Genomic DNA, 25,982 nt, shown 5'->3' with positions numbered 1-25,982 from the left:
ACTCTAGTTCAGCTCAACGCAAATATCTCCACATTTGGCGTAAGATTCGCACTTCGCGGTTTCCGGCTTAACACCGACGGCGATAGAGAACTTATATCCGACTTGTAGTATCAAACCTCGTTGTATTTAAAGTCTGTGATATCCATAGTCAAGAGTCAATTGTGGTGCCAAAACCCTTCTCACAGACCAATCAGCAACTACAACAGCATGTCTGAACAAACCATCATTCTCATCACAGGTAGGCCACTAACTAAAAAAGCCAACCCCAGTCCCAGAACCTAACTCTACCCAGGCGCGAATTCAGGAGTCGGCTACGCAACCGCCCAAATTCTCGCCGCACACCCAAACCACCATGTAATTATGGCCTGCCGTGACCTGCAAAAGGGCCAACAAGCCCTCTCCGAACTCCAAAGCAAAGACCCCAAAGGAACGCTATCCCTCCTCCAGCTAGACGTGGAAGACGACACCTCCATATCCCAAGCAGTCAACACCGTATCCGAACAATTCAATCGCCTCGACATCCTACTCAACAACGCCGGCTCCGCCGCACCTAACAGCAGCGGCCGCGCCAGACTAAACCAGATCTTCTCGACGAACGTGATCGGCGCAACACTAGTCTCAGAGGCCTTCATCCCCCTCCTCCTCAAATCAGAAAAGCCCTATCTGATCCACGTCTCCAGTGGTCTGGGCTCGATGAAACTGGCAACTGATCCCAGCAGTCAAGTTTATGCTGCACCTTGGGATGAGTATCGCGCAAGTAAGGCGGCGCTGAATATGATTACTGTTCAGATGCATAAGCGATTGCAGAGTCGTGGTGTGCGGGTTTTTGCATTCTGTCCTGGTCTTGTGAGGTCGAATTTGAGGGGTGAGGATGAGACTGCTGTTAGTGCGCATGGGAGAGCTGGGGATCCGTTGGAGTCTGGGAGGGGGATTTTGGGGATTGTGCTTGGGCAGAGGGATGGGGAGGCTGGTGGGTTTGTTAATAAAGATGGTCCATTGCCTTGGTAGATGGGAGATGGTAGATTGTTCTGAAGTAACTGCTGGATACTTCGTAGCTTTGAAAATGTTTCATGGTTAAAGAGTGAGGTCGTTTCCAGTGTAGAAGTGTGTGTGAACATGTGATTGGTTCCTCAAGTTCCGGTGGAAGTTCCATTCCAGGACTCCGGTGGAAGATGATCGCCCACTCACCGCAATTCCCCAGCAAATCAGAGTCTAGATTTGGAATTTGAGACAAAGAACAGCCAAAGAGAATCCCTCGGATCCTCGAAAATGCGGGGCCCCGAGTTTCCCCACGGATGTCGCCGGTTTCTCGTATCCCCTTCATATTAAGGGCGGTCTTCCACAGGACAACATACAACATAGTCGAGCTAAGAAGACATTTGAAAAGAACATTGAAACAAATAACTCAACGATCATCAAAAGAGTGTATCGAGTGCGGACGGTCAAAGCTCCAGTACAAAAACCCGACCTCGGTTCACGTGTCAGTCACAGTCAATCGAGTACTTCTCTGTGTCACCAATAATCAAGGTAAATCTTCCCCCGGAGTTCCAAAAGAGGAACTGCATATCGAGGTTAAACTAGCGCTAATCCCCTTAGCAGCAGACAGAAGAAACGGTCGGAGTCCGTGCCGATGGATCTATCGTCTTCGCTTAGTGGTCTTCTGACGGCCTTCTCCAATGCCGAGGATGTAGATCGGCTAGAAAGAGGCGGGGATGATCTAGGTAAGGCATAAGACACACGTGCCAAGCATATACCCCCAGTCTCCGCATAGTCACTAACATTGCTAGGTCCTTTTGCGCAGTTCGTCGCATCGGGGAGTAAGCCGATATCTGACCAACCACATATGACCTTGACGCAAAATGTGCCCCAGACATATCCCTTAGACAGCTATCTTACAACGATAAATGAGCTGCTCTCGCCGCAAACCCCGGATCTTATTCTAGGGGACTACAATCAGCCATTCGAATTGCAGCGAACGTTCGAAGCTCGGCTTCCGAATCTTTCAGAGGGAAGTAAAGAATATCTACAGTTGAAAGGGGCTCTCAAGATAGTTCCCATTGACCTTCGGAATGAGTTGCTTGGGGCTTATATCAAATATGTTCATCCTCTCCTACCTGTCATTGATCTACAATGGTTTTTATTAAATGTCATGGTCGAGGATGAATCCCAATTTCGGAGCCCGCTTCTTCATCAAGCTGTCATGTTGGCTGGAAGTGCATTTATTGAGCAGGAAACTGCCGTCAAAGCTGGGTTCTCATCACGGAAAGCATTGCGAAGAACATTATTTGGACGAGCGAAGGTGAGATATTTAGAGAAGATGGAATCCATGGCAAGCCGAGACTAATTTCGACTCTATCATCAGATTCTTTATGAATTTGAGACGGAGCCAGACGCATATACCCAGATCCAAGCATTATTGCTCATGATGCAGTGGCATGGAAGTGGAGGCGGCCACAAGGACCCAACATACTGGTTCGATCTCGCCTATTCTACAGCAGAGCGCGTCGGTCTTCTGGCGAGTTTAGAAACAGGTAGTTTTTCCCACAAGCACAGGCTGTGGTGGTGTCTCTATGTGCGCGATCGCATCCTCTCCCTCGGCTTCCGTCGACCACTGCGAATCCCAAACAGCGATGTCACAATGTCGCTACTGGAATCTACGAGATACTATTCCTCCGAGCCATATCATGACCTTGTGCTGATTATGCTGGGGGAATCGTCCGCTATGCTCAACTGGGAAAACCAAGAGCGAATGATGCTTCTGTTTATCCAAGAGATTAAACTTGCTCATTGTTTGGGCGTCATTATCAATCTTCTTTATCAGGATGCTTGGTCAACGTCACAGTCCGGGGATTGTGAATACTCCATGGTGCCTAGGTCAAATATATCTCAGGCGGTCATAACTGGATGCGAACACCTTCTGAAAACCTGGATTCAAAATCTTCCTGCCCCTGCACATTATTTCTCCCCATCACTCTTGCATGATTGCCATACAGAGTCTCCGGAGATTGTCCTACTCGTTCACCAGGCTTTCCTATATCTCCTCCATCTCACTGCGATGTCCATACTCTACCAAGCTGCGTCGAGCGGAGGGGATGGTCTCCAGACTACCCTTGTCTCAGAAATGAGAGGATTGACTTTGCAAGTCAATGAGATTCTTAATGAGCTGCACGACTGCAAGATGCTTCATTTTCTCCCCGGAAGTACTGTTACTATATTGATTATTATTCTGGAAGCAAGCCTTCCTGACCTGAAGGTTTCGGATAATATAGTGAGGATGCAGGCCATGTCGAACTTATATACTTGCGAGGAAGCGGCTGGGTATTTACTACAAACATATCCCGCGGCTGAGATTGTTCTTTCACAGGCGCAGAATGCCCGTGGACATCTCTTGGGGTTGATCACAACTTGATACAATTAAAAGCATTTAGTTATTTTAGCGTACACACCGAATGAAACCAATCAAGATACTACTATTGTATTCTATTCTTATGCTTCGGGAGGCGTAGGCTAAGCTCGGTTCCCCGCGGCTATTCGAAAGTGCGGGGACCCCAGTCGTATCCCCAGTTGTATCCCCAATTGTGATCTCCAGTGACACGGGACCTGCAGATTTCGATTTTTTATAAGGGATTGGATAAAGTACTGCCTTACTATACACATGGACGAAGAGACTGGTGCGTTGCAGAAGATACTCCGTACATCGCGAGCATGTGACAGATGTCGCCGCCAGAAGCTCAAGGTAGATAGATCCCTTCACAACACCCCTGATGTGAAACTGTGGTTCTGACAGCGTTCGTATAGTGCGATAGCTCACGTCCTTGTGTTCTCTGTGCTCGCGCTGGACATAAATGCGAGACATCTCCGCGGACAGCGAAGAGGACTCGTAGACAAAATCCAGGGGCCAGAGATTTGCATGTGACTTCTGGAGTACACAAAGCCATCGCACCAGCGACACACAAATATTCTAACTCCATCCACGGCACTGGAGGAACCGAGATACGTTATGCCGCAGAGAGCTCAACATCTTATCCAGAACGCTCTCCAAAAGAACCGCAGTCTGGTGCTAATGCTTCTGCGATTGACTTCGCCAGACGAGTCTTCAATGAGGAAGAAGCTGGCCGGACTCTGACTGGTGCATCAATACCCGGTGATACAGGTGCTCCTATGATAGACAACTCATTCTGGCATTTAACGGAAGTAGAGCTTCCCCCAGAGGCTGTGATGTTAGCCCTGATCGACGTCTATTTCGACCGAATGCAATGGTTCATCTTGATATTCCACGAGCCCTCATTCCGACAAACTGCACGCAGGATAATCTCCCAAACCTCGTGGAGACGCCAAGACCTCAGTCCTACCATGGCTGTCCTGGCCGTGGCTATGATTGGGCTGCAATCTGTGCTACCAGATCAGAGATGGCCCGGACACGAACTGTTGCGCGAACATTCCGTTGACGGGCAGAAGCTGATGCACGGCTTGATAAGTGAAATACGACGGAATCTTCTCGATATCTCAATCGATTGTCGAATTGAAGCTATCCAGGTTTGCCTCTTGGTATCCTGCTATTATGTTTATCATAGTTCGCCGAGCATTGCTTGGACTGTCTCTGGTATGGGCGTGAGGTCTGCCTATGCCCTTCGTCTTTATACAAAATCAGCGCAATGTGAAAATCCAATCATGGATGAGATTCGCTCTCGCTGTTGGAATCATTCTATTGTCAGCGACACGTTTGCGTCTATCATCTATGGGCGACCTTCTTCTATTGATACTGGACTTGTCGCTTTGCATTCCCTCAGAGACATGGATGACCTAGCCATTGATCCACTTTTGCTGAAAAATGAATGGATATCTGGTGATGGAATGCCAACAACGACAGCCGGGTTTTTCACTATGAAATATGAAATCTACAACATCATCCGACACATTCTTTCGCGGTTTCGTCGTCTCCAATTAAGAAAAGAGACAATCAAAGAGGACCTTCTGGCAATTGCAGAAGCAGCACAAGACTCAGAGAAGCAATTAGTCTCCTGGCGGAAAAGGGTTCCTCGGCTATTCGATTTCGAGTTCTGGAGCTCCGACAACCGCCTAGAGCAGTTTCAACAGCAAATCAAAGAGTTACCACATCGCACTAAATACCAGGCAGAAACGATCATCTTGCAGGCAGCAACTCTCCAACTGACATACGATGGAGCTCTGATACAAGCTCATCGACCTTTACTCGAGCAGAAAATAACCGGTTCATGCTCGCGCTCGGTGGTAGATGCAATCCACGAGTCATTGGGAGTAGCCACAGCAGCTGCACTGCGAATATCTCGCATTCCAGTCCTCCGTTTCAAGCATCATTTCGCCGAATCTTTCACTTCTCTACAACAATTTACTGCAGGCGTCATCCTTTGCATTCTGCCGACTAGTCAACCTTTTACTACAGCTGCGCACGAGGCCAAGGCTGGAATTATGCGTATCATTCATGCTAGCGCAGCGTTTGGGCCACACAATCGTATTGCCAAGCAGACAGCACAGCTTCTGACCGAGTTACTGAAAGTAACTATCGAGCGAGAAATGTCTGGTGCTTTGAGAGGGGGACTGGAAACAAGTCTTCCTAGGGAGATATCTGAGAGGGGTGCTATTTCAAGTGTACAACCGTCCCGTATGGACCACACTGGGAGTCATTCACCATCCGAGCGAGAAGTCTGCAGCGATCATCCTCTAACGTCGACAATTCACGCACCGTCCCATTCCAGGCAGCCTCCAGATATGGCCCAAGCAATACATGACGAGAGCAAGGTAAACGACCGACCAGTCCAAGCACCCATCGAACCATCTGAATATCCGTCCGCGAATATCTTCGAGCAACTTGACGATACATTTGGTGCCTTTGGTGAGCGTGAGTGAAATCGAAATGCAGATCAATGATACGAGATTCTAACCAACGTGTTGATAGTCATGTTCAATCTGATACCCGACGACCAAAGTAGTGCTTGGAATTGGGGACGTACGGTCCCATAGCAGAGAATCAGAACTGTATGAACAGACGGACTCGATATAATAGCTGGTCTACGGAATTGAGGGCTGCCAGCGCCAGGAGGGCTAGTATGGGTGTGAGAAAATGATTCAACAAGGTCATTAGTAGAAGGAGAAAGGTGGCGAAAACGAGCCAGGAGAAAAGGCGGTCTTGGTTCATAGTGGGTTGCTGTATAGCTTTAGGGAGACTTGGTTATTACAAATGCTGAGGAAGTACAGTCCTAGTTCTATACTAAATACTGTCTCTAGGATATGATATATCACCGGATGAAAGAAAGCTACCTACAACAAATGGTCTATGGATGGTAGCAACTGTGATGGTTTAAGAATAACCGGGTCGTCGAACTGCGGCCACCGCCTTCGCGGTGTCCGGGTTCCCGGGTCTAATTGCATCCCGGGTCTAATTGCATTTTTGTCCACCAACACCAACTAATTCATTGAATTTAAATAGCATCACCTTCTAAATCAACACAATAAAGATCATCTATCCATTCCCGGGCCATTTCTGCACCATCATCATCCTCAATATCACCCGGGTTTTCAATGTCGCCGTCGTCAATCGCTTTCAAAATAGCTGCTTCCCGCCAGGCTTTCTTAGATCTGTTGAATATCTGTAGTCTTTCTCGGTCGGCACGGTCGGAGATGTGTTTTTTGCAGTCCTTTACTAAACGAGGGCCTAGTTCAGGCAGCCTACGCTTTGTTTTAGCAGTATTGGACTGCTTTTTCCGTCGTAAAATGCGAACATTGTCCTCCGCGAATTGAGCACCAACCTCGGCAAGAGCGAGTCCACCTTCTAAAATGCGAGAAAGACTATCCTGTACCTTCGGAGAAATTGTAGCATCGTTTTGTATATGCTTCACGACCTTACTACTCGCTTTTCAGAGCTTTTGAACGGTCGTAGGTGGTGAATTTGGTAGTGAACTTGATGGTGGGGGTGGTGTCGTTCCAGACATAATATCATAAACTATAAACCCCGGCATTTCGGGAAGATCATTGTCTGTCAACTTCAATTTTTCAAGACCTTTGTCTGAATTAATAGGCCAAATTCCAGTTTCTCGGAACCCGTGTCGAATTGTCCGCTCGGTTAATGATCGTGTACGTATATCATGAATACCCGCGAAGAAATTGGCTTTGTGTTTCGTATCACCACCCCAAAAAGCAGTCTCGTTGTTGTATTGTTTATAGTAATGCTTTAAGACCGAGAAAGGTGTATCATCGAGAGGTTGGCAACCATGTGTTGTATGTGGAATAAAGCAGTAAGGAATAATGCGTTTTGTCCAACAAAATTCAATGAAATCATAGGTCAAATATGAACCATGATTATCCATTAAAAGAAGACGATATTCCCCCTTTTTAATACGCAATGATATAAATTCATCGAATACCTAGAGCCATGCAAAACTAATGATTTCATCAGTCCAGCCATTTGGGGTTGGACAAATTGTGTAGTTGTCTAGTAAATTGGTGTCGATAAACCAACTTTCTATATGGAATTGTCCCTTCACTAAAAACCATAGCGGCATAACCCAACCCGTAGCTGAGACACATTCAATACCGGTAAGCGATTCGGCTTGACCACCGGTACTATTGTATGAATTGCCCCGGGCTGAAACAACCTTTTGAGCCTTCCCTTCGCCAATTCGAAACCCGGTTTCGTCGAAATTATATAGATTTCTCGGGCTAATATTGTAGCTTTTGAGCGTAATTTACAGACGATCGTACCAAGTGACAATATAGCCAGGTTCTGCAGCCTGAAACCGTACTTTCTCTATTGGTTTTTGGGTAAGGTGCTCAGAGCGTGGTGGTAGACGAGCGATAAAGTCGTAAGCCCAGTTTTTACCGAGTGTCCGAGAGGGGTTATAACGCCGGATAATTTGTAGCGCAGCACATTGAATTTGAGCAGCAGATGGTGGAGAATAAGCCTGATCTAAGGTATCGATCCATAGAATTAATGCCTTTTCTTGCTCGGTTTCCAATGCTTTGTTGGGTGAGGTACGGTCGTTTCGAGACTTCCGACCTTTAAGCCGTCCTCTTAATATGCCGTAGCTAATACCGAATTCCTCAGCGATGGCCTTGATGTTTGGCTTCGTTTTAGCATAGCAAGCTATTAAGGCATTGGTAATACGATCTTCCAAATCTGGAGACATAATATGAAGAATTGAGGGTGTAGTGAATTTTTAAAAATAGGTGGTTGGGAAAAAATGCAATTAGACCCGGGATGCAATTAGACCCGGGAACCCGGACACCGCGAAGGCGGTGGCCGCAGTTCGACGACCCGGTTAATAGGTTGACTGATGTAGTGTTCTCAACATAAGCTAATAAAGTCAAGTGAAAATAAGTGCGCTGTGAAGAGAGCCCCCAACAGTGTATATTAAATATCATATATTGTACCAAAAGTTATATCTGTTTGCCTTCTATAGGTACAAGTGTATTTTTCTTTTGGTATTTGCTGTTTCTCTTAGGTATCTGCAAGGAAATGGGTCTGAGTTCTTCTAATCTGCATCATGCACAAACAGATCTGGACCGCATTGCATCTGAAGATGCAATCAGTATGTTGCACTACACTGTTTGCTGTTGTTTGATGTAGGCGCTTACTCAGGCAGTGTTTGTCAGACCTCTATTTGCCCCTATTCGGCCTGATTCTGTTCTCTATGAAGCTACATAGATAAACTGTGTGGCAATATGGGATCTCCACATTTACCACGTCTATCGATCACACGTCTTCTTTCCATATGTAGATTGGGCTTGATATTTACAAGTCTATAGTGAAAATTCGACCGATGTCCTAAGATCTACCTGTGGACAAGTAGGCTACAAGGAGGAAGAAACATTAGGACATGAACTTCACATTACGCAACCATAGCTGAAGAGAGATGCGAAAAAATAGCAGACAAGAAGAAAACATGGTATGAGACGGAAGGTCAGCCCAAAGACAGAATCCAGAAAGCCCATATCAAGATATCAATAAATTAAGCCTCATGAAAATAACAAAAGCATTATTTCTGCGCTTGGAGTAGAAAGAAAAAAGATGCCACCGGCACGCGATCCCATTTTAAGAGAATGCGCTTAGAGGGCGAAAGCAGCGAGGACACCGGCCATGACGGCACCGAAGCTAGCAGCGTTGCGGCCAGCGCTGTTGAAAACAGGGGAGGAGGCCGAAGGAGAAGCAGAGGCGGTGCCGCTGGGGATGGCGCTGGTAGTGAGACGGATGGAGCTCACGGGGGTGCTGGAGGGGGGTCCGACGGGGGAGACACCGGTGGGGGTGATCTTAGGGGCGGGGGTGGTGGCGGCAGCGGTGGTCTCAGTCTCGGGGCAGATAGTGGTGGTGATCTCGACGCTCTCGATGACAGTGGAGGAGGCGGGAGCGGAGGCAGCCGGGGTGGTCTCGGCGGCGCTAGTCTCGGTGGTCGCGGCAGCGGTGGTGGAGCTGGAGCTGGAGCCAGCGGCGGCAGAGAGACCGAACTGGGTGGAGTACTGGTACTGGCCGGTACCCTCGACAACGAGGAGGAGACCGTAGTGGGTGACGTCGGCCTCGAGGTCGGAGCCGGGGGTCCACTTGAACTCTCCGCTGTTGGGGATGGACTCAGCGAGAGTCTTAAGGGGAACGACGTTGTTGGAGGGACCGCGCAGGAGGACCAGGGAGATGGGACCAGTGGTGGTGGGGGACCACTTGATGGTGTAGGTCTTGCCCTCGGGAACGATCTCGTTCAGGCCGGGAGAGGAGATGGCATTGCCGCTGGGGTTCTGGGTGTAGTCCGGAGCAGTGTAGGCAGCAGACAGAGCCACGAGGGCGGAGAAAACGGTGGCGACGGAGAAACGCATGGTGATTTAGTGTCGAGATTGACAAAGAGTGACTGAGGTGGGAAATAAAAGAATGACTATCGTTGAAAAACGAAAAAAATGATTGTGAAGAGGTTAAAGAGAGGAAGAAAGAAAGAAGAAAGAGGGGAGGTAAACTACATTTCTACATTTCTAGCTTGGAGACACATCCAAGTGGGTCGAGACTAAACCCCAAGACCATCCATGGGTATCCCCACCTTCATTTCCTTTCGGCTACATTTTACTTTTTTTTACCTCGTGTGGCTTTGACTCCCAAGGTTATTCCTGGTGTAAATACTCCGTATGAGTTCAATCGTTGACCGATCACAATCATCCTATACGTTATAATACTGTATATAGAGTTCACGGGAGTCATCCTTTCGTATATGACAGTCTCGTGCTCCAATTATCATCTTGTCCTCGTGGGGCATGCAGGCCGGCTGTGGCTCAGATGTTATTGTAATATACCAGCGTGTTACAGACAGGCACCGGGTTTTAATTGGTGGGCAGTTCAGAAGTTAATTTTATTCCTAATAACGGTTCACCCTTAATGTAGAGCATGTCCCGACATGTAAGATTAAAAATACCACTTAACTGGGGCCAAGGAGAAAAGAACTTAAATCCGAAGGAATGTAGGCACACAGCCCTGGAGAGACTGGGGCCAATAATACCTAGGTATACGGAGTACTATGTACGCCGGCACAGAGTAAGTAACTAGTACTGACATATTTGTTTACCTGTCAAGCCTTTCAAGGAACCTTGGAAAGTTCCAATAGGTACCCCTCAATACCGTGGACCCATGGAACCCTTGGCGACCAAAAACCTTAGGTTGGGGCCTGACCCGAGAATTATCCATAGTTGCCACAGAGCCTCCTGGAACATCTTAGCTATTATTGTACATATGTTTTACTATGTGAAATTAGATAGATAATATTCTATATTTAAGGCTTCCCTTTTATTTCTCATTACGCCACCCGTGTTTAGGAAAAAGAGGATCAAAGTGGTGGGAAATTTGCTTGATTACGACATTGCGCCTTCAAGCCCAGGCCCTATGACGGGCGTCGTACAGGTATTGTATTGGAATCCCTCGTTGCAGCACAGGGCGCAGTGCCTTGCAGGTGCAGGTACCATGTGTCTTTTCTACACGGGGGAAACGGGATTTCAAACCTACCTAACCTACAGGGTTAGATTTTGATATTCACTGATATTCACTGATATCCACGATTATCACGACAATCACATCATAACTCCACACCGATAGGCCCGTGCCGTATCAACAATCGCCGATCCCACCGGTTCATCGAGGGGTGTGATGTCCATGGGAAAGATCAACAGCCTATACAGTGATATTCAGGGGGTCGGAGTTTAATGTTGGTACAGTTATAGCAACTAGATAATATACTGTAATCACTCATTTCCCAGAATTTAAGACAGGTAAGAATGAAAAATGGAAATAAAATAAAAGAATGGGGTTTGTCTCACCCGGTGATTTGCCGTGATTTGCTACGTTCCTTGTGCCTGATTTTAGGGTGGGACTTGTGTCCAGCGCCTTGCCCGCAACTATCGATGTTCAAATGTTTCTGTATCGGGTCTCAAGGTGGGAATCCCACTACACGAGGGCTATTCATAGGTTCAAGTCCTTTATTTATTACAAAAACAGGTATTTTTAGATTTCATCTGAGGCAAAAAAAAAAAAAAAAAAAAAAAACAGTAAATCACATGACCTTCAGCCTCATGGCGAAAGTGAGACAGATCTAAATCGGAGGCTCCGAACCAAAAAAAAAAAGGAGAGAAAAGACCGAAGTATCCGGTATAGCTGTATGCTACGCTGCCCGCCGGATGCAACACAAATCACACACCGCGAGTCATATTCAACTCGTTTACATGATAATAAGCCGGGTATCCGGACCACCTCTTCCTAGAGGCTCCTCTAGGCGACGCCATAGGGCTCCATCATTGGCCACATTGGCTGCAAAGTTCGGACCAAAGTCAACTAAACCCCAACTTGGCCTCCAAACAAGCCCAGAACAAGCCCAGAACAAGCCCTGTCAACACAACTAGGGAAACAGTCGCCCGTGGCGGCCCAATCTTTCTGGGGGCCAAACGGACCCAAAACGGACCCAAAATCAAACAGGATTGCTATGTATCGTCGTAAAGTATGTACCTGTGCGTCTAGCCTCTATTCCTGCCAAGTAACAGTCTTCGTTTGGAGGAATTCGTCGTATCCAGACTTTCCTCCGAAGCGACCAAAGCCGCTGCTCTTCCATCCTCCGTGAGGGAGAACAGCCTCGTCGTGTACAGTCAGAGAATTGATGTGTACGGCCCTAGAAAGAAAAAAAACAAAAGTTAGCCTCAATCCAATCTCCACGGTATGAGGTGATCGTATTCGCAAGTCAAAAACCCACCCAGAATCAATTTGCTTAGCCACCCGCAACCCCCGGAACAGGTTGTTGGTGTACAGAGCCGCAGTGAGACCGTATTCGGTATCATTGGCCAGGGCGATCGCTTCATCTTCGGTGTCCACCACAAAGAGAGACACGGTCGGACCAAACGACTCGGTCGCGTACATGTCCATCTCCTTGGTGACACCGTCAACGACGATCGGCCGCATGCCTGTGTTAACGGGCTCGCTTGCATTGGCGTCGCCGAATAGCAGCGAAGCGCCGCGGGACACAGCGTCCGCCACTAGCTTCTTGTTCTTAGCAACGGCTGCGGTGTTGACTAGGACTAGCGCGGGCGCATCCTTGCCGAACAACTTCTCCGCTGTCTCAGCAAGCTTCTGACGGAACTCGTCTGCAACCGAACGCTGCACGACAATCCGCTCGGTCGACATGCAGATTTGGCCGGACTGTGTATCGCTTGTTAGTATGTGATTATCCTTGTCTTGATTGAATCATCAATACATACGTGCATGAAGGATCCAATAGCACAGTTCATGGCAGCCTTATCCAAGTTCGCATCGTCCAAAACAATCGCGGACGCCTTGCCGCCCAGCTCGAGCAGCACAGGCTTGATGTGTTTACCTGCGGTTGAAGCGATGATCGAGCCGACAATCGTGCTACCGGTGAAGTTGATCTTACGCACAGCCTGGTGGGCGATCAGCGCGTTGGTGACGGCCGGGGCGTCGGAGGGCTGGTGGAAGATGACATTTAGACATCCGGCGGGAAGACCAGCCTGACGGAAGATGTCGCCGAGAGCCCAGAAACACTTGGGTGAGAGCTCGGAGCCCTTGAGAACGACGGTGTTTCCAGCCGCAAGAGGGAGCGCAACGGCGCGCGTACCCAGAATGAAAGGAGCATTCCTGCAATTCAATTAAAAAAGAGTTCCAAGCCAGCTGATAAATTGCAGTATAGATCGGATTCACGAAACTTACCATGGCGCGATTGACAGGATTACTCCATACGGCTCCTTGTATACGATAGCCCCCTCGCCCTCACCGCTGACATTCGGCGCGATACCCTCGATCGTGGATATCCGACCTGCGAACTCTTTGATAAAGAGCACACCCATATTGAAAGTGGCCTCTGAGAAAGGTCGGCCGGCACCGGTCTCCTCGCGCTGGTACTGGATCAATTCCTCTTTGCGCGACTCCATGATGTCGGCGGCCCTCAACAGAATGTCGCGGCGCGCGTGTGCCTTGGTCTTGCTCCATGCGGGGAACGCAGCTTGGGCACTGTCAACGGCACGGTTGGCATCGTCGACTGATACACCGGCGCAATAGCCACTCAGCTCGCCAGTGGCGGGGGCGTGGACTTCGAATTTGATTCCGGTCTCGATGGACTCATTATTGATGATAAGCGGGGTTACCGCCTTGTTCGATTGGGCCATTATGAGTGTTTTGGGGGAGTTGAAGAAGAATAATACGGGAGGATATCTCTTTAATACAGAAAGGGACCGGACTCTTCAAATGGAGGGGCTGAGTTGGTTTAATAGGAGCTCTGATCTTAACCAAATAGAGGGGGTGGGGAACAAAGGGGGGCAGACTCTTATAGCTCACTGTTCAATTATTGAAACCGTAGATCCGATAGTTATGTCCGGGGTATGGGGTCGTTATTCAGCGGCTTAATGGAATTATCTCCGGTCTGTCTGCGGATATAGAGTGTAAAAGCCTCCTTCAACTGCCTTGAATAACAGCCGAGTTCGGGAGTTGTGTGGGGAGAAAAAGATGACAAAGCCGGACCCATTCCGAGATGAGATGAACAAGACGAATTAGATAACGAAATGAATGAAAATGAATTAGAGATGTCCAGGTACTAATTTCTTCAAAGATCTTTTAAAATTATTTTCAACCCCGTCTATGCTGATCCAAGGTATTTCCAACCCCCTAGACTACCAAAGTCTAGCCCTATCATCCATAATCCCTAATCCCAAGCGCCTTGAAAGATGCAAATCATGACCCGCACAAATAACACAGGGAGCCCCCTCAATTGGCCCAAATCTTCGTCTCAGTCGAATTGCTGCTTTTGGCCATTTCCGCGAAAGGACAGGCCGACCCCCTGGAAGAAGTAGTTGACGCATCCCCTATCGTCGACGGTGCCATACTATTCATAGAAGGCGCTATAGAAGGTGCCACGCCACTCGAAATACTGGACCGGTCATCCTCGGTCGAACTACCGGAGCTGTTGCCAAGAATGCGCTTGTCGCCGAGATATCCCTCCTGGTCATCGGCGTCGTTGAATAGAGAAATCTCATCTGCGAACTCCTCGCCGTCGCTCGAGTGGTACCGAGCGAAGAGATCGTTCTGGATCCAAAGGATCTTGTTGACGGCGCGCACGAGCGCGATCTTGCGTCGCAGCGATAGATGAGGGTGCGATAGCATCGCTTCAATCCAGATGTCTTGGATGTACCCCAGACATACGCCGAGGTGGATGTACTCGATGTTCAATGGTACCAGGCGTGATTGTCCGCTGTGCATCATGCTGTGTTACAAAACCCCACGTTAGCATGTTGCACGAGCACAAAAGGTTGACTCCCCGGGGACGGGGATCTGGGAATGGAAAGGTGGGGGTTTCGTGTGTGAACTTACCCAACCTTGTTCAAGTACCGCCAGAAATCCATTGTGGTCGGGTCTTGGCATAGACGCGTCAGGTACCACCGCAGGAACATCTTGCGTCGCTTGATCTTCGGTGTCTCTTCGTGGAGATAATCCTCTTCGGGCTCAGTCTCGTCGACTGTTGTTCGTGTGTGGAAGGCCCGAGATGTGATGTCATATTGGAGAAGCTTTTTATATACCAGGTTGACCACTGCCGGGATCAATTGCTTGATGTATTTGTTGCCAGTCAAGAGTGCTTCGATATCGCCTGGGGAAACGTTAGTATCTGTGGTATGACTCTTTGAGATCGGTTTATGGTAAAGAACTTACTGGAGTTGAAGTCGAGGAAGCTATGGAGGTACTTGATTCGCTCTTCCAAGTTTGTATAGAGCAGCTTCCGGTCGACATGCATCGGCTCAGTAGCCGATCCCGTACGGTGATCCATGCTGCTAGTGTTGATATCTTCTAGTATGTATAAAATCGCCCTTGGCGAATGGCTGGGGTCTTGTCTGAAAGTGTTGGGCCGGGGGGGGGGGGACGAAGTGTGGAAGGGAGATCGGGGATCGAATATAAAAAGAGAAGACAAAACTGGGGAACCTCGTGGAAAGCTGGGGGATGGAGTATTTATACCATGGATGCGCGATACTGGTTCAGATTACTCCGTTCACCGTTCTTCTATATTGTATGCAACCCGATTACAAAGTACATTGGGAGCCACCGAACCGTGAAAACACATGCTATGGGATCCGCTCTTGGCAATTCTGGAACCAGACGGTGGGTGACTTACCTAGAAAAGCGACATTACCCGATTTCATGCAAGCTCAGTAATATCAAGCCGAGATTTTCCTTAAAATACTTTATTTCATCGAGCAAGCAAAGTGCGCATGGTCGAATCAGACCACAGAGATGATTCAGTCACTCTCCAAACCTTGGAAGTGGAGTGACCATCTAGGTATGTGTGGGCTGATCCTTGTAATCTCCAAGTTAGGCCAAAAAAGGAAAAAGAAGGAAAAAGAAGGGAAAAAAAGGAAAAACGAAAATACACATAAGCCATTGACGGCACACGATCCCATGGCTGCCGGGGCTGTCAGGCTCGGTAACCTGAAACAAGCGACTTTGGAAATGTAAAGGATACTGCAAACTCAACTCTAACAGGCTGGAGTTTAAACCTCTCTACATTTTATATCTAGTTTACGATCAGATGGCGTTTTTGGCATGTTGGGGATAAAACACTAAAACCATACATGTCAATTCCGCGAACCATTGCCCGTGCTAACAAAAAAAAATGAATTATAAATTGGAATGGATAAATCGGCATTTGCATTTCATTTTCGCTCACTGGCTACAGACATTCAGGCTCCGCAACGGGCTCAACGGTTTAGCCTGGGACCCGCGATGAAGTGGGTTCCGTTCGGGTCCGACTGGGTTGCGGACCTGGTGATGTTCGGGTGCCTTAGGATGTAGAGCCCATAATAGAGTACTCCGAAGTACGGAGTACATAGATGTGCATTAGTCGTCATTTGATCGGGACTTGATCGGAATTTAAGTTTGGATCCAAGATCTTGAGATCACCAACTTGAATTTTAAGCATCTATGACAACCCAATTGGCCTAGAAAGGCAACCACACCACCCCTGAATAATAATATCCTTCTAGAAAACACCAACCTGGTGGATGTGTGGGTCTGAAGGAATGCATAGTTTTCAAACGGACTACCAATAGGGGACAATAAGGGCAATCGGAGCTAACGGGCAATAGCATGGAAAAATCAGCAAATACATGCATATCAAGCGAGGTACGGAGTAGACCCTAGTTAAATCTATCAAAAACGAACTGGTGTCGTGTGATGGTATGGCCTGATCGGGAGGGCTAACCGGCTGGTGGGTAATAATGGCATGATCAATACGAAATAGGACCTTGAAAATTTTATTAGAAAGATGAAAATTTTTCACTCAAGCAAAGGGGCCAAAAAAGCTTGATGCCTCTCATATTGCATTGATTCTTTTAATTCTCCAAAACGATAGAGTAGAGAAGTTTCCCTTTATCTTGTTATTTCCTTAATATCGGACGTTTTGAAAAACTACCGCGATAGACGATCACTGCTGCCTTAGTGAGGGCCCCTCCCACTATGTACTTGGGTCTAGAACAGGGCTGATACTCGAGGCTGCCACGTATCCATGGATTCAACTGGCCCCAGGGCCTTCATACCATGGTTTTGTGATGAAACTTAATCTAATTTGATTTCTGGGGAGATTTGATGGTGACAGCGGCCCCGCGGCCGTTGAAAATACCATCAGCCAGTCAAGATGCTCCTAATGGAAATTATGAAACAGGGGCGTTGGAAGAAAGTGCTGATCTTGATCTCCGAGGCTTATCAACGATCACGATAGACCATTTATGATAACACCGGTTATCCATTTCGGGACAATGAGCCGATATAACATTATATACTCCATACTCATCACATTCATCCAGATAGCCCTCGGATGGCGTAGTCTGTCCACTAAATACATTATGAGCTTTCCCCACTCGTTTTGCTCCGTGCGGCGGCAGCATCATAGAGAGCCTTAATATCTGCCTGCCACTGCTTCTCGTCGACTCTTGCCACGCGGCGGTCATACGTAATCAGGCCGTTGATCTCACCCTCGACATCAGTCGTCTGCGTCCAGACGCCCCCACTGCATGCAAACAGGCGGACCTGATCCTCGAGTTCGTTCAGGAGCAGATGACTGCGATAATTCCATGCTTCAATGGTAGTGTCGATTTCATATGTTTGGTCGATAGTATTGATGGCTGCCTGGTTGTTCCAGAGGTGCTCGATGGATACATTGGTCCCGATCCCGCCAAATTCACCTTGGAACCCAATCCGAGTGGGGTCGTATGGGCTCGAGGGTGTGGAATAGAAGGGAGTGCCGCATTGTGGGTTTGCGTAGTGGTGGTTGTCCTAAGACATGTTGATTAGCCACGTGGTTCAGCCACAGGGGAACCTTGGAAGAGCGCATACACTAAAGTCTCCAGCGCCGTGGTCGTCCCAACCAGTCGTCGAGTCCACAAGCCGAGTGGGGTCCAGCTGTCTAACCCGTTCGGTCAGCTCGAACTCAGGGTAGTATTCTGTGATCTGGCCCCAGGCTTCGTTGTAAATGACCTATCGATAGTGGTTGCTGTCAGAATGTTCCTTGCTGTCACCAAGCACCTTCACTTACCCAAGTTACAATACTGGGGAAGCTCTTGAACTGGTTAACCAACACGTCCAATTGACGAGCGAACTCAGCCTGCTGCTTCTCGTCCGGTAGGATAGTAAACGAGTTGCCGTTTGCGTCCCTCTTGGACTGCAGCGGGCGCAGGGAAGGCATGTCTTGAATTACAAGCAGACCTAGCTCGTCGCATGCTTGATAGAACAGATCGGTTTCGACTTTGATCTGCATTCCACGGTGTGAGCACGAGAAACCATGGAATATGATGCGACACGGGGACACTCACATGCTTGCGGACCATGTTGAATCCCAATTTCTTTAGCATCTCCAAATCGTACACCATCGCTTCCTTACTAGGGGGCGTGTATAAACCATCGGGCCAATAGCCTTGATCCAAAGTACCGAACATGAAGATAAATTCTCCATTGAGCAAGGGCCGCTCGATCCCGTCGATCTTACCCCGGGAGATTGTGCGGAAGCCAACATAGCTCTCCACTTCATCTTTGCCAAGTTTGACAGTCACGTTGTACAGGTCAGGCGAGTCCGGGGACCAGAGCTTGGGCGAAGATACGGTGAATTGGAATGGCTCGTTGGTGGGGCCATTGTGGGTTGCAACAGTCTTGCCATCTTTGTGGACAGTGACCTCGGCCTGAGTGGATGTCTCCTTGGCGGAGCTGTGTACAGTGATATTTACTACATGCAGTCAGGATCAAGCAAGGATTTCCACAAATTAATACCAGACACTTACCTTGACCATCCATGTTTGCGTCAAGATCGAGTTGGGTAATGTGATTGGATGGAGCAGCCTCAAGCCAAACAGTTTGCCATATACCACTGCACGGGGTATAAAAGATGTGACTGGGTCTCAGGGTCTGCTTTCCAATGGGGATAACATAGTCACCACTGTCAGTAGGATCATGTACGAATACAAGTCTGTATTCAAAGTCAGATATGGAAGTCGGCTGCGTTGTGAACCCGGGATGCTCACAGCTCATTCTGCTGATCAAACTTCAGGTATTCCGTCACGTCTAACGTGAAACGGAAGTATCCGCCACGGTGGAATCCTGCCTTTTGACCATTGACAAAGACTGTGGCTTCATAGTCTACCGCCCCAAAATTGAGTACCGCCTGCTCACCCTTCCAGGAAGAAGATACTTCGAAGGACGTTGAAAACCAAGAGTACAAGGCCGAATCGGTTTGTATTCCTGCAAATATTTGTTAATGATTTGATGATAACGCAGCAAGCAGCGCAAGACCTACCGGACAATCCACTCTCAAGACACGACGGAATCAAAACATCCTGTTCAAGTTCTTGTCCGAAAGGTGGCTGCTGAAGAGCATCGAGGCTTGCAGCACTTTGATACTTCCACACCCCGTTGAGGTTCTTCCATTCAGAGCGCTGCAGCAAGGGCCGCGGATACTCGGGCCATGGGTTTGTTCCGACTTTGTCAGTCCATGGCGTTGTCAAGGGAGGCTCTTTAAGAGAGTAACCCGCACTACTGCGCGCCTTGTTTTGTTGGTGCTTTGTGCCCTCATTGCTAGGCAGAGCTAGACTAGTCGCCGCCAGGCACGACAAGACAAAACTCTGAACTAAATGCATATTGATCGGAGGCGCTCAGATCTTCCGACAGAAGTACACGCACACAACAGCGATAGTACCGAAGATCCTCGGAATAAAATATCACATTCTGGCCATGATTCGGCCAGTCCCTGGATTTAAATACATCGGACCCTACTGCGCCGGACTAACAGACTCATGGCACGGTGCTTCCCTGCATACAACATGCCCACTTGGCAGAGACGCCCCCACAAGGGCTAACCCCGCAGCAAGTACACAGGACGCCGAGAAATTTGGATTCACTAAGGATCGCGAGCATTTCGGCCGCTGGCTGGTGTCTAACCACAGGGAGCATCATCCACTGCTTGGCGTTAGTGACAGCGCAGGGGCCAAGAGCAACAGCCAAGAGCTGGCGGGCAGCAATGATGTCGATGTGCACATAGTCAACACATAACCCTTCGAAAAGGGTGAGCTGGATATTGCCTGCTACAGGAACTCAGGCTGTGGATTCCCAAGACAATGCGAAATTATGAGAACACTACCGACACACAATAATAGCAGTCCCTCCACAGTTTTCACAACGAAACTCAATGCCCGGCTCTAGAAAGCGACAAATCACGGCAGTGATAGGTATTCCGTGGAGCATTTCTCGCCAGCAAAACATGAGTCACGCGACAGAATGTTCGGTTTGTGCCGACTATGCCTAATACCGCGAAAACTCAACGCCGATCGCAACACACGGGCGGCAGCCGATCTGTCTTTGTTGCATACATTTCCCGTGCAAGGGAAATCATGTTGCTTGTTGTCTCATCCGTTAGCCGAGATATGCAACTCATCTACATATCCAAGCCAAGTCTAAGAATGAAGTCATGTTTACATGGAATGATTCGGTTTTGCATTGTTAGTCCACCGAGCAAGGATCGTGTTCCAGTCCAATCCCTTGCGTCCGGATTGCATGGCACACCAACGTCCCCACACCGAGTAAGATACATATTTGATTAAGTGGTCTAGCCACGATCTACTCATCTACGATATATCCCGAGGTCATTCACTCACTGTTCATAGCTGACCAATGTCGCGCTACCCCGCTGTCTCCGACGACGTGGTAGCTTGACGTTGTATCAATTTTCAATTTAAGAATACGAAAGGCCGCCCTGCCCCTCCGAGTCTGGCTTGGCGCGACGATCCCCTTTTCTCAATTGGCGAGTTGTTTATCCGGTTGCTGCCTCCACCGAAGCCTAAGGCTGTGGCTGTGGCTGGTTTTTGGGCTTCGGGGGTCCTCCGCCTCCGTTCTTCCCCGCGTTCTGGGAGCGGGGCTTACGGTGAGTTGAATTGATGTTCCAATCAAATATTCTGAACTCGAATAATGGTATGATAGAAAGGACAATTCCAAGCTTTTAGGCCAGCAAATCCATATGTGTCTTCTTGGTTTGGGAAAAGCTCCGGTGGGTTGGACCATGTGTCCCTGGCAGATATATAACCTTTCCTTCCTGGTTAAGTATTCATCCTGGCAACTAAGGCTCACGCCTACCTAGGCAGTAAGATTAACTTCGCAATTCTCGAGGCAATAATAAAAACACATAACTACATTTAGTCCTTTGTAATCTCCCATTGTGGAGGAATGGTGTAAGTCAATCAGCTGCTGGGGTACTTATCTTGTTGAAAATATAACCGACCTCAAACATAAAATGTCTGGAACCAGTCTCAAATAGTAGGCCAGTTGGTCAGTCCCACTAACCCTGGTTTAGAATACATACAATTGGCAGATCACCAATGGGATAGCTTTGAAAAGTTGGGAATTCGGCCTGCGAAAAAAAAATAATGTTAGATGGCAGGTTGCTCTGATCCATAACATGTGAAACAGACCCGATTACGGCGGCCAATATGGTATAGACGTGACGGTCCGATTGATAAAAGTGGCCTAAAGGACCCCAATTTGAACCAATATATTTATTGGCTTGCATAGAACATGCTACTCCAAAGCTTAAGCTACTGTAATTGACTTGCGCTTTGAGGGCAGGCAAAATGGTTGGCCTGACCGTCGCATGGCCAAGAAGCCCTACTAGAGCACCCTATGTTGACAATAGCGGAACCCCAACTAGAGCTATTGACCGAAAAACTTAACTTGTGCCAAGCTTCCCACCGTGTAAGTGATCAGCTGCGCTATAAATAAAGTTCGATGAGCATTTTCATTCCTAGATCCAATTTCTTAACATTCCAAAGCAAATAACAAAATGTGAAGATCTTCATATTTGCATTGTAAACGGCGGACCTGAGAATTACTCTATCGGGTTAGTTTTGCCTTTCTAGGTCTAGCGTCTCAATCGTCACGTAACCTCCCTTCAATGCCCTCCGACATAAAAGACCTGTCTTCACTGCTCATCCTCCCCCTTCCACTTGTACGAACCAAGCTACCCGATTCTAAAGCTGAAGATACCGTTCTCTAATACCTTCCCTTCTGTAGAGATAAAAGTGATATCTGATTTCGGGTCGAGCGTTTACCTTTTATTCGCTTAGGAACTAGCGAACGATATTATTTTATTAGGATATTCGACGACGAATATAGCGAATTGATAACGAGCCTAAGAACAAAATTTTTTACCGGACTTTAGCCCAAAAAGGCAGATATATTGGAACGTGCCCTTGTAATAATAATACCATCAAGTTGAATGATATCAAGAGAAATGCGACCCAAGTCATGGCAGTCAAATATAGGGTATTGTCACGAAATACATACATACGGCGTACCGTATGTTACACTATAAAAGTGGACCGCTGACCTCATCGGCATAGATCAAGCCCTGAGATGTTTCCTCTTTCTTCTGTATTCATTCACCATGTCGATGCTCAAATTACCCCCCGAACTTCTCATACAAATCGGGACACATTTAGAATGTTCCGATCTGAATCATCTTCTGGAATGTCATTCCTATCTATTCAAGATCCTCAACAAACCCCTCTATCAACGCAATGTGCAGGAACACGATGCCTCGGCACTGCTATGGGCAGCCTCTAAAGGGTCGGAATCGACTCTGCAATATCTCATTGAGGCCGGAGCAAATGTTCAATATGAATCTCAGTATTTTGCCTGCTCCATACAAAGTGAGGGATCACGCATCCGATGGCCGATTCAAATCGAGGACATGAAAGAGCATCCAATATCATACGCGGCAGCCCAGGGACATATAAAAATCGTGGAGTATCTCCTCGATTTAGGAGCTGATCTTAATTATCGCGACCGGGATGGGTTAACGCCCCTTGCCCTCGCAGCTCGCGAGGGTCACTTGACTCTGACTCAGAAACTCATTTCTCTGGGCGCAAAGCAACTATCACACGATACCGAGGGAAGATACCCGCTTTCACAAGCAGCATCAAAGGGTCACCATGAGATCGAAGACTATCTCTTCGACCAGCTTCGCCAATACACTTATAGCAAACCAGATCCCGCACTGGACCTCTACTGGATGTTGAAATACGCCGCGGAACAGGGCGATGACGCCCGCATACGATACCTCTTGTCCCGGGGAGCGGATGTTAATTTCCAACTACCCGAAGAGAGTCATCCACCGCTATGTGGTGCACTCCGGGATGCTCCACGGCCATTCGATACCGCCAAGCTTTTGTTAGATCATGGAGCAGATCCAAACGGAGAAGCTTCACGATCGAAATCCTACTCATCTGGAAGAAGGGAACGGTCGGTTACAACAGTCTTTTGCGCTCTATTGAGAGACGAGAGCTATTCTCTGATTGAGCTCCTTTTTCAATACGGGGCGATAGCAATAAGGCACGGCCAGACCTTGCTGATAGCAATCAACCTAGAAAAGCCTCGCGAATTTGAATATTTAGTGGAGCGCGGAGCCAGCCTAGATGCAGGATATCGCAGGACAACTGTCGCTAAAAGTGCAATGAGTTCTGACTGTCAACCTATTATTGATATTTGCTTGAAGTATGGAGTGTCTCGAGATACCAAATGATCGTGAATCGACTGATATGGACTTTCTACATCGAGAGTTTGTGAAATTCCGATTTGTTAGGTAAATAATAGATTCATCGTTTTGTTTGTAGGACAAGGCAAATTCATTTCCAGTACCCAGCGAGGTAGAGTAGCGAATTTAGAAGAAAGGAAGGTTAGACCACGCAAAGCTCTGCTTCTTCCTGCTTCTTCCCATGTCTCATAAAAACTCAAACTAAGATCTAGTATGATTCTAGCTGTGTCGACTATATCCCATGATATGGATTTCTCATCGACAGAGTGCAAGTTTTGTGTTGACATCCTTTAGTTTACATTCTTGGGGTCTCTGCAAGTACCGTCTCCCCAGTTTGCCTTGTCACTAAGGTAGAGACCTGTAATAGACAAAATTAATACCGAGGAAGCTGCTTGTCATAACGGTGGTACATACCAGAAACCATGTACATCAAAGTGTCTGAATAGCCTAGTTAGTTCTGACAAAAAGTCTTGTAACCAACAGGTACACGCTTACCTGCGTTCTTGAGTGGACGGATTTTCGATATGGTTGTCTCGTCTTTGTCCTCCTTGGCAAGCTTGTTGATTGCGACCCATTCATAGGCAGGTTCACCATTGTTCAAGTCTTCGTCGTCTTTGCGTCAAATTGACAGTCAGCGCAAATGTCCATGAGAAAGCAGCAGCATCAAGGAAGGAATCCACTTACCAAGGCTACCTTTGGCACTAAAGTATGATTCTGTATGACTTAGTTCGTGCAAAAAGAGACTCTCGGGAGTAGCGTCCAAGACATCGTCAATGGACTTGGTTAGGAGTGATTTCAGAGTCTCCTGTTTCTGCGAAATGAGAGTTTTGCCTGTCCAAGCCTTCCAGGCTCTGGGACACACAGTCATGAAGTCTTTGACGTTACCTCGACTCGTGGTCATAAAAGCAAGGGTATCCTCATCGCCGTTGGCTTCTTTGCAAATATCCGTGTTCTTGTTGTCGGTCATTATAGCCAGTGGCTCACCAGTCAATTTGAACCGATCTGTTGTTACCCGATGAAATAGATTAGCATCGAGTCAAAGCAGGATAAAATGGCAGTCCAAAGAATCTTACAATCTCCTGCTTTATCCTTAGTACCATCAGTCACCCATTGTGTATGATCGCAATACACGTCCAGCTTGAACGCATTCCCGGACAGGCCTTGATTGTATTTGGTCACGAAACCTGTGCTCACAGATTAGCTCTTGGCCAAATATCTTTGATTGGTGTCAATCAGACATACTTGACAGTGACTTCAACTTGGTCTTAGCATTTTTGACCGCGGTTTTATCAGTAGGCTTGAATTCTCCGTAAAGTGATTGATAAAGGTCAACGTATGATTTTTCAGTAGGAAGCATTTTCTTGCGATCTTTGCTCATTGCCTTTTCGATTGTAGAAATTGATGTTTTGGTACTGCCAGTCTATTCATTGGACACACAACTAGTTAATAATTTCTGCAACTCAATTTTGGCAAGAAAACGATAGAAGCGATAGTTCAGCCTCACGAAGCACTCACAACAGTAACCATATTATTCAATACGTCCTCAAAGAAGCTCTCCTTTCCTGCACACGAGCTGTGCAACCGGACTCCAGTAAACTTTCCAGGGGATGTCCATGTGGCCGCAGTCGGATTGCGCTTTTCCACACCAACCGAGGCAACACTATGATTGAACTCAACCGGGAAGCCTTGAACTACGCTCAAGACATCTGCAAAGAAAAAAAGGTGACTGACTATGGCAAGCCAGGCCTTGCCAAAGGGACCAAAGATCATGGTTATGATCAAAAGAGCGTGTAGTCCAACAAAGTAGATCAAAAGATTGTATTCAAAAAGAGTGGAAATGTGCTGGAAAGACACTAATGTAAATTGCGTATCTCCCCATTTCTAAATAAAAAGCTCCTCGATCTATTTCTTCAAGTGATGGGCTCTTCAATGACCCCTACGCGAGGCCCAAGTTCATTTTCAACAATACCGCCCCGTGTATTTGGCCCCCTACGGCGTAAAAGACTGTGAATTGACCTTAATGTGCAATCTCTGTATTACAAATAAATCCCTCATGCTCCATAGAAATCAAGTATCTTGCAATCTCTGACACGGAGCTCATGAAGTCGCATTATTGGCCAGATAGCGCTACCTGAATGGGGCTGGAAAGAGAGGAAACGGGGTCCGTGTTTCAAAGGCTCGTTGCGCGAACTTCCTCTGTCTATGTTGCACTAAAGTACGTATAGATGGTTGCATTAATGGAGAATATCAGGGAACCAATTGAAGTTTCCAGCAAAGGGTCAGTTCACCCGGATGGCCCCAACACTGGGGCTTCTCCCCTTTGCACAGATACCAGCTGGGATCTCTCATTCGTCAGGCTTTTGGACCCCAAATGGGGCC

At 47.6% G+C, this 25,982-nt stretch overlaps 9 protein-coding genes across 9 annotated transcripts; 3 read left to right on the top strand and 6 right to left on the bottom strand.

The window, feature by feature from the left end:
* Window positions 1–207: 207 nt before the first annotated feature.
* N7455_002419 (fungal specific transcription factor domain-containing protein) lies at window positions 208–6,000 on the top strand (the record flags this gene model as incomplete). Its single annotated transcript, XM_065604275.1, has 8 exons — window positions 208–238; window positions 293–974; window positions 1,056–1,106; window positions 1,597–1,721; window positions 1,788–2,299; window positions 2,363–3,268; window positions 3,799–5,878; window positions 5,936–6,000. The coding sequence occupies 8 exons, from the start codon at window positions 208–210 to the stop codon at window positions 5,998–6,000; spliced, it is 4,452 nt and encodes a 1,483-aa protein (XP_065462766.1).
* A 458-nt stretch (window positions 6,001–6,458) lies between these two features.
* Window positions 6,459–6,856, bottom strand: N7455_002418 (uncharacterized protein; the record flags this gene model as incomplete). Its single annotated transcript, XM_065604274.1, is given in 2 exon segments — window positions 6,459–6,825; window positions 6,837–6,856. The coding sequence occupies 2 exon segments, from the start codon at window positions 6,854–6,856 to the stop codon at window positions 6,459–6,461; spliced, it is 387 nt and encodes a 128-aa protein (XP_065462765.1).
* A 2,225-nt stretch (window positions 6,857–9,081) lies between these two features.
* Window positions 9,082–9,837, bottom strand: N7455_002417 (GPI anchored serine-threonine rich protein; the record flags this gene model as incomplete). The annotated part of the gene is made up of 1 exon (XM_040953318.2): window positions 9,082–9,837. The coding sequence occupies one exon, from the start codon at window positions 9,835–9,837 to the stop codon at window positions 9,082–9,084; it is 756 nt and encodes a 251-aa protein (XP_040816270.1).
* Window positions 9,838–12,013: 2,176 nt separating this feature from the next.
* On the bottom strand, window positions 12,014–13,662 carry N7455_002416 (aldehyde dehydrogenase; the record flags this gene model as incomplete). Its single annotated transcript, XM_040953448.2, has 4 exons — window positions 12,014–12,158; window positions 12,240–12,682; window positions 12,742–13,135; window positions 13,208–13,662. The coding sequence occupies 4 exons, from the start codon at window positions 13,660–13,662 to the stop codon at window positions 12,014–12,016; spliced, it is 1,437 nt and encodes a 478-aa protein (XP_040816186.2).
* A 429-nt stretch (window positions 13,663–14,091) lies between these two features.
* N7455_002415 (protoglobin family protein) lies at window positions 14,092–15,389 on the bottom strand (the record flags this gene model as incomplete). The annotated part of the gene is made up of 3 exons (XM_040953295.2): window positions 14,092–14,753; window positions 14,861–15,134; window positions 15,197–15,389. Coding segments are annotated over 3 exons (963 nt in total), but the record flags the coding sequence as incomplete, so codon positions are not given.
* Window positions 15,390–17,241: 1,852 nt separating this feature from the next.
* Window positions 17,242–19,659, bottom strand: N7455_002414 (putative hydrolase; the record flags this gene model as incomplete). Its single annotated transcript, XM_040953418.2, has 7 exons — window positions 17,242–17,809; window positions 17,870–18,010; window positions 18,069–18,284; window positions 18,346–18,752; window positions 18,808–18,992; window positions 19,048–19,264; window positions 19,320–19,659. The coding sequence occupies 7 exons, from the start codon at window positions 19,657–19,659 to the stop codon at window positions 17,378–17,380; spliced, it is 1,938 nt and encodes a 645-aa protein (XP_040816274.2). The 3' UTR covers window positions 17,242–17,377.
* A 94-nt stretch (window positions 19,660–19,753) lies between these two features.
* On the top strand, window positions 19,754–20,071 carry N7455_002413 (uncharacterized protein; the record flags this gene model as incomplete). Its single annotated transcript, XM_065604273.1, has 1 exon — window positions 19,754–20,071. One exon carries the CDS (start codon window positions 19,754–19,756, stop codon window positions 20,069–20,071), a length of 318 nt encoding a protein of 105 aa, XP_065462764.1.
* Window positions 20,072–22,454: 2,383 nt separating this feature from the next.
* N7455_002412 (ankyrin repeat domain-containing protein) lies at window positions 22,455–23,591 on the top strand (the record flags this gene model as incomplete). Its single annotated transcript, XM_040953197.1, has 1 exon — window positions 22,455–23,591. The coding sequence occupies one exon, from the start codon at window positions 22,455–22,457 to the stop codon at window positions 23,589–23,591; it is 1,137 nt and encodes a 378-aa protein (XP_040816296.1).
* A 302-nt stretch (window positions 23,592–23,893) lies between these two features.
* Window positions 23,894–25,373, bottom strand: N7455_002411 (uncharacterized protein; the record flags this gene model as incomplete). The annotated part of the gene is made up of 7 exons (XM_040953268.2): window positions 23,894–23,961; window positions 24,018–24,041; window positions 24,099–24,215; window positions 24,288–24,605; window positions 24,677–24,787; window positions 24,846–25,023; window positions 25,119–25,373. The coding sequence occupies 7 exons, from the start codon at window positions 25,371–25,373 to the stop codon at window positions 23,894–23,896; spliced, it is 1,071 nt and encodes a 356-aa protein (XP_040816320.1).
* Window positions 25,374–25,982: the final 609 nt, after the last annotated feature.

Source organism: Penicillium solitum (genome assembly GCF_028829755.1).
Source record: "Penicillium solitum strain IBT 25940 chromosome Unknown utg000001l_segment0_segment0, whole genome shotgun sequence".
In the NCBI taxonomy this organism is placed as follows: domain Eukaryota; kingdom Fungi; phylum Ascomycota; class Eurotiomycetes; order Eurotiales; family Aspergillaceae; genus Penicillium; species Penicillium solitum.
The sequence above is the reverse complement of the archived record's forward strand: the minus strand, read 5'-3'. Positions and strand labels throughout refer to the sequence as shown.